This window comes from Balaenoptera physalus (assembly GCF_965194825.1).
Source record: "Balaenoptera physalus genome assembly, chromosome: X".
Taxonomy (NCBI): domain Eukaryota; kingdom Metazoa; phylum Chordata; class Mammalia; order Artiodactyla; family Balaenopteridae; genus Balaenoptera; species Balaenoptera physalus.
The window spans coordinates 85,848,610-85,861,220 of NC_138903.1; the positions used below are offsets into that span (position 1 = coordinate 85,848,610).

Sequence of the window (12,611 nt, forward strand, 5' to 3'; positions counted from 1 at the left end):
TAATACAATTGATCTATATTCGCATTTTTTGCCAGAGGCATATGTGAATGTTCTAACTGCATGAGTTCTTTTGCGATCTTTGATTAGTGTGTTTAGTCAAAGCGACAGCATTTAATTTGGGTTTGTAGCAATTAGTTTTTTTCCATTGCGAAAGTGATTGTTAATTTTTTAATGTGAATTGTCAAAATCTGGAGCATGAAAAGAAATGCTGTGAATGCAATGAGGTTCTTTCATTTTAAAATAGAAAAACAGAGTACATTTACTTTCTTTCAGGAAACCAAGTGCCTGGGTCAGTACTTGAAATTGCTTCTGTGTATGTAGATGAATAATAGTGTCAGGCCTTTATTGCCAAAGTATGGTGTTGTCAAACTGTTATTCGTCTGTTAAGTTTTCTGTTTATATATTAGGATCTGAAAGAAAAAGAGAATGACGAGCTTGATATTCAGTTGAAAGTATTTGATGAGAACAAAGAGGACGATCTAACTGAATTATCACACCGTCTCAATGACATTCGAGCAGAAATGGAATATCCTTTTGACGAACCACAGAAATCATTTTGCATGTACTGTGAAAAAGGGATTTGTGGGTGATTTTGTGAACCATTATTAGAATTCTTGTCTGCTAGCCCAATTTATATCCATTTATTTATATTAGAACTTCACGATGATGCTGTCCTTGAGATTCATGTTGAAGAATTGTCAGACTGTCCTGATGATTTACATAGACTGTATTGAAATCCGCACAATGGCTTGCTGCATTATAGGTATACTCTGCTCAGTGGTCTTGAATAGACAAGAGCCTAAGGCAGTATTCCTCATGGATAAGGATTTTTTTTGGGAAAAGTTCAGTGAGTTCATATGTGACTATAGGTAATATACTTTTTCAGTTTATTAAATGGTACTCCAGTGATTTAGAGATATCATTCAATTCAAATAGATGTCTTATTCTCAATCCAAATATTTTGGTTCCTTAGCGGGGGGAAAAAAAGTTTAGATGTGATAGGGTCTGACTTTAACAAGGATGGTAGAGTAGAAGCATTTGAGTCAAACACAACTAGCATATAATCTTCCTATGGCAATGATTTTATACAAAATGATTTTAGATCTAAAAGATGGTTGTCATAGCATTGCTGGCCATTTGTTTCACACCCATTAAATTTCTTACCTATGGGTTCTGGGGAAATTGGGAAATACTTCGGAACCAAAATGACCTTTGAGCTGGAGTTTTTCTCTATAACGTCTTCTTCCATCTTCCTTCTCACTCTACAGTACTTTGCTTGCATCTGCCTTATTTATATACACTTCTTTGTGCCTATGAGATGGAGGGCACAAGTGTTTCAACTTCTTCCTCCAATGTTCCTATCAAAGCATCTTACACATGGTACTGGATAAGTGCAATGAATAACAATTTTGTTATTATGAGAGATAATTTCTAGTAATTTCTTATCCTTCATCAGTGACTCTAGTCTACAGTGGTCTCTATAATATTAAATGCTTTTTATATCAATTAATAAATATCTTGCTTTATATAAATTTCTCTTCATCAGAAAGCTATTTTTGGATCTATTCCGCAGCCATCGAGAGGACCTTATGAGACTTTAACACAACACTCTTACATGGGGTCTAAGAAGTAATCCATCACATACTTAATTCTATTTCAGAGAAAACGTTGACATTTCAGGTTATTTTTAAGATGCTGAATTACATCTCCTCTTCTCCTTTTCTTTTACATCGATTTTTCTAGGTCCTCGCTTTTCTTATAAAAGTGAATCCAGTTTTTAAATCTGTTTTCTAGTTTACTAAAAGCATTTAAACTTCTACCACTCTTTTTATATCCTAAGAAAAATATGTTTCAAGTTCCTTATCAAATAATGACATACAAATGAATGCAAACAGTAATGATTTCATATGTAGTAAGTATTTCATCTGTATAAAATAAAACTGGTTTTTATGAACTTTTAGCAGCCCACACAATGCTTATTTGCCTTACTATCTTATGTGGGCAGTGAAAAGACAGGAGTATTGGCTTGCATGCATAATATAGGTTCCCATCACAACCACAGGAAGGTCAAGAAAAAAACATTTTCATTAATGGCATTGCTGTTCCAAAGGTACCAACTATAAGCTGGAATTTTAAAATATAATGAACAGCTGATCATTTAAGCGTTTAATGGTTAAATGGTCTTGGAAATACTCTAAGTCTCTTTCACTTGTTAAAAGGTTAAAGTGATCCATAGATTAAATTTCGTTTTGGAAATGTTTTAAATACTGGAACGTGGAGTTGAAGGTTTAGAAACAGTAATGCAAACAAAATGATATATCAGTGTTTTCAAAACTGAAGCTGCTTTTGTTATGAATGAAACTGTTATCAAGAATCTTTGATTTTTTTCCTTTACTTACTTTCCACTGATATGAATGAAGTGTACCATCTTCTGTATAATATGTTGAAGGACACTGCTGCTGAAAATTACTTATTATCCATTCTACAACATTTTTTGCTCATCAGAAATGATTATTATATCAGGTAAGAGGCTGTTATGAGAGTACAATTTGTATAATTTGAATTGGATATTAAAGGAAAATTAACAATGTAGTGGGGTCTAGACAGTATATGCATATATATATATATATTCATGGAGTATAAGAGTTTGACGACTCTAGATAACATTTTTAAAAAGGTGTCAAAATCTATTTTTAATTGGGACAGAAGAATATACTTATAAAAATGAGGTATGCCATTTCAGTAGCAATGAACCCAACAGATTTTACTGACCCTATGATGAATTTTTTTTGTGGCACAGAGTAAGCTCTGAAGAGTCTATGGTAGAACTTTTAAGTCCTCGTACTTTTTTTTTTTTTTTTTTTTTTTTTATGTTCAGTCCACCTATTCTTCTAGGTCTCTCTCTAGCTGGCTGAAGCCATGTGTAAGATCTGAGCCAACGGACTTGATTGGCTCCTCCTGAATTTCTTACCCACAAAAATGTGAGGGATAATAAGATTATGTTATTGTTTTGAACCACTAAGTTCTGAGATGATTTTATGAAGCAGTAAGTGAAAGGAAATGGGAAATATTATTCTGGCAAGCAATATACACAGGTAAACATAAAGTTCAAATAGTAAAGGAAAAAGAGAAGAGTGGGCATCATAGGGCATCTAGCAGTATCTGCCACACTTCCCATGAATTTATATAATGTGGTGGTAGGAACAATAGAATATAGAGATAGTATCACTATATTGTAATGTGGTAAAAGTGCTTTAATTTTAGTGTGCACAGGGTGTGTGGATGTGGATATTTTTTTGAACCTGGTAGCTGAAGGAAGCCCTCCTTCAGAAGTTTAATAATAATAAAAACAGCAATGATAACATTTGCTCTTTAGTAAGCATTTTAAGTCCTTGTATATTTTAATAAGACTATTGTTATTCCTCTTGTATAGTATTTATCTAGAAATAGGTGTGATCTTATCTAAGAAAATAATAATACTAATATTTCAGCTTTATACACAGCAATGTAATTCTTCTAAATAAACGAATATAATAATAATCCATAAAGTCAGAAATTTCAGAGTGTAGTTCTGGTAATATATCTGAAAACCAGAAAATTAGAGAAGGGTTTCTGAATGACTGAAATTATCCGTAAGTTGGTGACCATGATCTTATATTTAACTGTTTAAGAGACTCTTAGTTGTTCTTCATACTCTAATATGCATGAAATTCTAGCAACCTAGGTTCTCTGATTTCTCAAACCTTGCTTGATTAAAGGGCAAAGGAAGGCTACCATGGGGCCGGGTACAGTCACAACAAAAATGACAATTCTAAAGTCCATAGAGAACTATTATAGTTCTCTTATAGTTCAGGCCAGTTGCAATAACTGATGGGCATCATGATGTTACAGAGACATAGAACAATGTTTAAAATATGCTGTTTTTTTTTAAGCAGGAAAGATAGTAATCCAACCAAAATGATTGTTGCTTTCTCAAATAAGTGCTGGCAACTAAAGGGGTACTGTGCCCATGGGTACACAGTTACCTGGGGAAATAATTTGTGTGAAACCATCCATTTCTCAGTAACTTTGAATAAACGAGAAGTTGTTCTAACATGACATCCTTTTCATCCTGAGAACATCCATGTGAGGTAGATGTGCGACTAGCACTTTTATTCTACTTATGGATAATTAATTTGTCCTGAAAGAGAACCATTGTGTTTTCCCTGTTTACCCAGAGTCATTGACTAGATTGATTATAATCCAATATTGTTTACCCTAGACCTGATGATGACTTGAAAAAGCCTCAGATGTGTAATACATATTACTATTTATTCTTATCCTTGAGATCAGCCCCATGACAAAAGACATATAAGAGCAATTAGAATATGTTTGGCTTTATTTGCAAACTTTTAGTAGGTTGGCTAGTTATCAGCACACTAATTTTAGGGATGTTTATGTCATAGTTTGTCCATAGTAGTATTTCTTTCTGATTTTTCTCTGTTGAATTTATTAGCTGCTGACAAATACTAAATTTTCCCCGAATTTTAATGCAAAAAATGCCTTTTTAAAATTTTTGAAGTATGTAAGTGGTCATTTTTAAGGCCAGAATTACCTTGATAGATTACAGAATTAGGAAATGTTTCAAAACCTTTGACACTTTGAACAAATTGAAGCTATCGCCATGCATATTTAGTGTGTGTGCGTCTATAAAATGGATCTTTTAAAATATGTGTATAAATAGATCTTTGGAGTAGTCTGTAACATAAGTGGCTGAGTCCAGTTTTGTAAAAGCTGTTATAGCTATCTTGAGTAAAAGTGTGGCAGTAAATTCAATACATTGTTTGCCATGTAATGCCAAGGTACTCATTCCTTATTGAAATTTAGAACTTGGAGAGGCCTAGAACCATTTCTGTATCCATAGATGTAGAACTAAAGAGTCACTTGTTTTTATTAACTTCAGTAACAATAGCTTAAGTAAGTAGATAAGGTTGATAAGTATCTTTGAACACAAGCATGAATCCCTGCAAACTAGAGTATTAAGTCACTAAGTGTTCACAGTTGATTATATTACAATGGGTTTTGCACTATAACATCCAGCCCATCTTTAAGCTTAGGCATATTCCTCCTGAGTGAGTGTAATGGCTAGAAAAGGGTTTTTTAGCCTGCTAGAAAATGACCTCGTTTTCTTTATCATGCAGAATCACTTCTTAAGAAAATTGATTTGTATAGGTAGAAAAGGTATTCAAGATTACTTCTTCTCTTTTGCAGGCCACAGTATTACAAAATAGTTGAGGAATGTGTTTCACAGATAGTGCTGCACTGCAGTGGTATGGACCCAGATTTCAAGTACAGACAAAGATTAGACATTGATTTCACTCATCTGATAGGTATGTGATATAACCCTCAATGTCATTTGATTGTATTTTACTCTCTTCTGTCTAATAGATGCTTTTTAAGTGTAGCTCTCTCACTAAACTTCCTCTATTAATATCTGGTAAGTCATTGTGTCTGTGGGTACTCATTTGCTATAATTATTAGTTATGATGATCACGAGAGTTCTGCCTCTGTGATTGGAAATACTAATCTATTTGTTAAGTTTCAACACTCTTGAATTCAGTTTAAAGTCAATGCCGCACCAAAAACATTACATTAGGGGTGAATGCCTTGCTTTTTAGAAACATGACTCTGAAATCCATTGATTCAATTTATGCTGGTACATTTGTGGTTTTGTAGAAATCACGTGAACAACAGGGGCTAATTAGTAATGCTATGTTATTAGTGTTCAGGTCTGAGAAAGGAAATACAGGTTGGTTTCAGTAACTTAAGACCTTTTAATTCTATTAAAGTAGATCGCTTTATATTTTCATAGAGCTTAGAGCTGGGAAAGAATTTGAGGTGATCATGTTCATCTACTTGGATTGTGTGGAAATGACCTTATATTATCTGAGACTGGTAGCTAGCTACACTTTCTGGAACAATCTCTGATGGATGATGTGAAACCTCTCTTGTGAAATATACTATGCCATATGACCTTATAGTTAAGCAGTTTTATTTATACCTAATCGAAATCACTATTGCTACAATTCAAGCATGAACTCATTTGTCTTTGTCTTTAAAGGTAGGAAACAACAGCTGTTGAATACCAATTATATGTTATTCTTCACTCCATAGCCCAGGGAAGACTCACAGTAATATTCAAAGATGAATTCCTTGTTATTTATCATGTATTATTCTCATCTGATTGTGAAACTAATGCTCACTTATCATAGGCAATCTGGAGACTTATGTAAGTGACAAAATAAACCACCAATTACACTTTTCAAGCTCAGTACATTTCACCATTACTCACTGTTCAGCTCAGTACGTCTTGTGATCTCCATCTTCATCTCCATCTTCATCTCTCTCTCTCTCTCTCTCTCTCTTGCTCTCACTCTATCTCCCACCCTCCTCTATTCCTCGTCTATATATCTATATGCTGATTTTTCATGGAGCATTATATTATTAGAATTTTTCAATATTAACCTTCAAAATGTGACTTTGAATGTCTATATAATATTCCATTTTATAGACTGTCATAATCATCTTGACCAGTCCTTTCTTATTGTACATACAGATTGTTTTCAGGTTTTTATAATTATAAATGAATTTACTGTGAACATTCTTTATATAAATATTTGGCTTTTTCTCAGTATTTCCTTAGGATTGATTCCTCTGAGGGTGTGAACTTTGAAAGGCCAAATGCTTTTCAGAAAACTTGTGCCAATGTACCCTGCCCCTGCAATTAATGTGAATGTTGGCCTCACTGAATATTTTTCCCTGAGCTTAATAAACTCAGTAGCTTATTTCATATTTGTTGAGAGAGTTATAAGGGACTGTTTCCAAATACTTGTATTGGCTTAAAATCTATTGTGGACCATAGTTGGTGCACATACGCTACTGTGAGTCTAGTACTTTTTTTTATAAATCAGATCATATCCTGACCTAAATTTCTTCAACGCCTTCCCATTGAAATTTTTATTTTTTTAAACATTTTTATTGGAGTGTAATTACTTTACAATGTTGTGTTAGCTTCTGCTGTATAACAAAGTGAATCAGCTATATGTATACATATATCCCCATATCTCCTCCCTCTTGTGTCTCCCTCCCACCCTCCCTATCCCACCCCTTTAGGTGGTCACAAAGCACTGAGCTGATCTCCCTGTACTGTGCGGCTGCTTCCCACTAGCTATCTATTTTACATATGGTAGTGTATATATGTCCATGCCACTCTCTCACATTGTCCCAGCTTACCCTTCCCCCTCCCCGTGTCCTCAAGTCCATTCTCTAGTAGGTCTGCGTCTTTATTCCCATCTTGCCCCTAGGTTCTTCATGACCATTTTTTTTTTTTTTTTTAGATTCCCTATATATGTGTTAGCATACAGTATTTATTTTTCACTTTCTGACTTACTTCACTCTGTATGACAAACTCTAGGTCCATCCACCTCACTACAAATAACTCAATTTCGTTTCTTTTTATGGCTGAGTAATATCCCATTGTATATATGTGCCACATCTTCTTTATCCATTCATCTGTCGATGGACACTTAGGTTGCTTCCATGTCCTGGCTATTGTAAATAGTGCTGCAGTGAACATTGTGGTACATGACTCTTTTTGAATTATTGTTTTCTCAGGGCATATGCCCAGTAGTGGGATTACTGGGTCATATGGTAGTTTTATTTTTTGTTTTTTAAGGAACCTCCATACTGTTGTCCATAGTGGCTGTATCAGTTTACATTCCCACCAACAGTGCAAGAGGGTTCCCTTTTCTCCACACCCTGTCCAGCGTTTATTATTTGTAGATTTCTTGATGATGGCCATTCTGACTGCTGTGAGGTGATACCTCATTGTAGTTTTGATTTGCATTTCTCTAATGATTATTGATGTTGAGCATCCTTTCATCTGTTTGTTGGCAATCTGTATATCTTCTTTGGAGAAATGTCGATTTAGGTCTTCTGCCCATTTTTGGATTTGGTTGTTTGTTTTTTTGATATTGAGCTGCATGAGCTGCTTGTATATTTTGGAGATTAATCCTTTGTCAGTTGCTTCGTTTGCAAATATTTTCTCCCATTCTGAGGGTTGTCTTGTGGTCTTTATGGTTTCCTTTGCTGTGCAAAAGCTTTTACGTTTGATTAGGTCCCATTTGTTTATATTTCCATTTCTCTAGGAGGTGGGTCAAAAAGGGTCTTACTGTGATTTATGTCATAGAGTGTTCTGCCTATGTTTTCCTCTAAGAGTCTTATAGTGTCTGGCCTTACATTTAGGTCTTTAATCCATTTTGAGTTTATTTTTGTGTATGGTGTTAGGGAGTGTTCTAGTATCATTCTTTTACATGTAGCTGTCCAGTTTTCCCAGCACCACTTATTGAAGAGTCTGTCTTTTCTCCATTGTATGTTCTTGCCTCCTTTATCAACGATAAGGTGATCATATGTGCGTGGGTTTATCTCTGGGCTTTCTATCCTGTTCCATTGAGCTATATTTCTCTTTTTGTGCCAATATCATACTGCCTTGATTACTGTAGCTTTTGTGTTTTCATAAAAATTGTGAAATTTTTTGTTCTAGTTCTGTGAAAAATGCCATTGGTAGTTTGATAGGGATTGCATTGAATCGCTGGAATGCTTTGGGTAGTATAGTCATTTTCACAATGTTGACTCTTCCAATCCAAGATCATGGTGTATCTCTCCATCTGTTTGTATTCTCTTTAATTTCTTTCATCAGTGTCTTATAGTTTTCTGCCTACAGGTCTTTTGTCTCCTTAGGTAGGTTTATTCCTAAGTATGTTATTCTTTTTGTTGCAGTGGTAAATGGGAGTGTTTGCTTAATTTCTCTTTCAGATTTTTCATCATTAGTGTATAGGAAAGCAAGAGATTTCTGTGCATTAATTTTGTATCCTGCTACTGTACCAAATTCATTGATTAGCTCTAGTAGTTTTCTGGTAGCATCTTTTGGATTCTCTATGTATAGTATCATGTCACTTGCAAACAGTGACAGTTTTACTCCTTCTTTTCCAATTTGGATTCCTTTTACTTCTTTTTCTTCTCTGGTTGCTGTGGCTAAAACTTCCAAAACTGTGTTGAATAATAGCGGTGAGTGTGGGCAACCTTGTCTTGTTCCTGATCTTAGAGGAAATGGTTTCAGTTTTTCACCATTGAGAATGATGTTAGCTGTGAATTTGTCATATATGGCCTTTATTATGTTGAAGTAGGTTCCCTTTATGCCTACTTTCAGGAGAGTTTTTATCATAAATGGGTGTTGAATCTTCTCAAAAGCTTTTTCTTCATCTGTTGAGATTATCATATGCTTTTTATCCAGTTTGTTAATATGATGTATCACGTTGAATGATTTGTGTATATTGAAGAATCATTGCATTCCTGGAAGAAACCCCACTTGATCATGGTGTATGATCCTTTTAACGTGCCGTTGGATTCTGTTTGCTAGTACTTTGTTGAGGATTATTGCATCTGTGTTCATCAGTGATATTGGCCTGTAGTTTTCTTTCTTTGTGACATCTTTGTCTGGCTTCGGTATCAGGGTGATGGTGGCCTCGTAGAATGAGTTTGGGAGTGTTCCTCCCTCTGCTATATTTTGGAAGCGTTTGAGAAGGATAGGTGTTAGCTCTTCTCTAAATGTTTTATAGAATTCACTTGTGAAGCCATCTGGTCCTGGGCTTTTGTTTTTTGGAAGATTTTAAATCACAGTTCCAATTTCAGTCCTTGTGATTGGTCTGTTTATAATTTCTGTTTCTTCCTGGTTAAGTATTGGAAGGTTGTGCTTTTCTAAGAATTTGTCCATTTCTTCCAGGTTGTCCATTTTATTGGCATATAGTTGTTTGTAGTAATCTCTCATGATCCTTTGTATTTCTGCAGTGTCAGTTGTTACTTCTCCTTTTTCATTTCTAGTTCTGTTGATTTGAGTCTTCTCTCTTTTTTTCTTGATGAGTCTGGCTAATGGTTTTTCACTTTTGTTTATCTTCTCAAAGAACCAGCTTTTAGTTTTATTGATCTTTGCTATTGTTTCCTTCATTTCTTTTTCATTTATTTCTGATCTGATCTTTATGATTTCTTTCCTTCTGCTAACTTTAGAGTTTTTTTGTTCTTCCTTCTCTAACTGCTTTAGGTGTAAGGTTAGGTTGTTTATTTAAGATTTTTCTTTTTTCTTGAGGTAGGCTTGTATTGCTATAAACTTCCCTCTTAGAATAGCTTTTGCTGCATCCCATAGGTTTGGGGTCATCATGTTTTCATTGTCATTTGTTTCTAGGTATTTTTTGATTTCCTCTTTGATTTCTTCAGTGATCTCTTGGTTATTTAGTAGTGTATTGTTTAGCCTCCATGTGTTTGTATTTTTTACAGTTTTTTTTCCTGTAGTTGATATTTAGTCTCATAATATTGTGGTCAGAAAAGATAATTGATAGAATTTCAATTTTCTTAAATTTACCAACGCTTGATCTGTGACCCAAGGTATGATGTATCTTGGGGAATGTTCCATGAGCACGTGAGAAGAAAGTGTATTCTGTTGTTTTTGGATGGAATGTCCTATAAATATCAATTAAGTCCATGTTGTTTAATGTGTCATTTAAAGTTTGTGTTTCCTTATTTATTTTCATTTTGGATGATCTGTCCATCGGTGAAAGTGGAGTGTAAAGTCCCCTACTATCACTGTGTTACTTTCGATTTCCCCTTTTATGGCTGTTAGCATTTGCCTTATGTATTGAGGTGCTCCTATGTTGGGTGCATAAATATTTACAACTGTTATATCATCTTCTTGGATTGATCCCTTGATCATTATGTAGTGTCTTGCTTGTCTTTTGTAATAGTCTTTATTTTAAAGTCTATTTTGTCTGATATCAGAATTGCTACTCCAGCTTTGTTTTGATTTCCATTTGCATGGAATATCTTTTTTGATCCCCTCACTTTCAGGCTGTATGTGTCCCTAGGTCTGAAGTGGGTCTCTTGTAGACAGCATACATACGGGTCTTGTTTTTGTATCCATTCAGACAGTCTGTGTCTTTTGGTTGGAGCATTTATTCCCTTTACATTTAAGGTAATTATTGATATGTATGTTACTATTACCATTTTCTTAATTGTTTTGCGTGTATTATCGTAGGTCTTTTCCTTCTCTTGTGTTTCTTGCCAAGAGAAGTTCCTTTAGCGTTTGCTGTAAAGTTGGTTTGGTAGTGTTGAATTCTCTTACCTTTGGCTTGTCTGTAAAGTTTTACTTTCTCCGTCAAATCTGAATGAGATCCTTGCTGGGTAGAGTAATCTTTCTTGTAGGTTTTTCCCTTTCATCACTTTAAATATGTCCTGCCACTCCCTTCTGGCTTGCAGAGTTTCTGCTGAAAGGTCAGCTCTTTACCTTATGGGGATTCCCTTGTATGTTATTTGTTGTTTTTCCCTTGCTGCTTTTAATATTTTTTCTTTGTATTTAATTTTTGATAGTTTGATTAAAATGTGTCTTGGCATGTTTCTCCTTGGATTTATCCTGTATGGGACTCTCTGTGCTTCCTGGACTTGATTGACTATTTCCTTTCCCATATTAGGGAAGTTTTCAACTATCATCTCTTCAAATATCTTCTCAGTCCCTTTCTTTTTCTCTTCTTCTTCTGGGACCCGTGTAATTTGAATGTTGGTGTGCTTAATGTTGTCCCAGAGGTCTCTGAGACTGTCCTCAATTCTTGTCATTCTTTTTTTCTTTATTCTGCTTTGCAGTAGTTATTTCCACTGTTTTATCGTCCAGGTCATTTATCCGTTCTTCTGCCTCAGGTATTCTGCTATTGATTCCTTCTAGAGAATTTTTAATTTTATTTATTGTGTTCATCATTGTTTGTTTGGTCTTTAGTTCTTCTAGGTCCTTGTTAAACGTTTCTTTTATTTTCTCCATTCTATTTCCAAGATTTTGGATCATCTTTACTATCCTTTCTATGAGTTCTTTTTCAGGTAGACTGCGTATGTCCTCTTCATTTGTTTGGTCTGGTGGGTTTTTACCTTGCTCCTTCATCTGCTGTGTATCTCTTTGTCTTCTCATTTTGGTTAACTTACTGTGTTTGGAGTCTTCTTTTTGCAGGCTGCAGGTTTGTAGTTCCTGTTGTTCTTGGTGCCTGACCCCAGTGAGTGAGGTTGGTTCAGTGGTTTGTGTAGGTTTTCTGGTGGAGGGGACGGTTGCCTGTGTTTTGGTGGTTGGGGATGGATTTTGTCTTTCTGGGAGCAGGGCCGCATCTCGTGGTGTGTTTTGGGTTGTCTATGAACTTATTATGATTTTAGGGAGTCTCTCTGCTAATGGCTGGGGTTGTGTTCCTGTCTTGCTTGTTATTTGGCATGGGGCTCCAGCACTGGAGCTTGCTGGCCATTGGGTGGAGCTGAGTCTTAGCATTGAGATGGAGATCTTTGGGAGAGCTCTTGCCAGTTGATACTACATTGGGCTGGGAGTTCTCTGATGGTCCAGTGTCCTGAACTCTGCTCTCCCACCTCAGAGTCTCTGGCCTGACCCCAGGCCGGAGCACCAAGACCCTGTCAGCGACATGGCTCAGAAGAAAAGGAAGAAAAAAAGAAAGAAAAAATAATAATAATACTAAAAAAAAAGAAGAGAGCAGCCAAAC

The 12,611-nt window shown here is 35.3% G+C and overlaps 1 protein-coding gene across 7 annotated transcripts in view; it reads left to right on the forward strand.

Moving 5' to 3' along the window:
* The window catches only part of DIAPH2 (diaphanous related formin 2), an 865,471-nt gene that overhangs the window by 261,808 nt on the left and 591,052 nt on the right, over window positions 1-12,611 (forward strand). For all 7 annotated transcript variants that reach the window (XM_082447366.1, XM_082447367.1, XM_082447365.1 and 4 more), the window contains 3 exons: window positions 408-526; window positions 2,407-2,523; window positions 5,251-5,369. In XM_082447366.1, coding sequence (XP_082303492.1) covers window positions 408-526; window positions 2,407-2,523; window positions 5,251-5,369 — 355 coding nt within the window. The remainder of the gene's footprint in view (window positions 1-407; window positions 527-2,406; window positions 2,524-5,250; window positions 5,370-12,611) is intronic.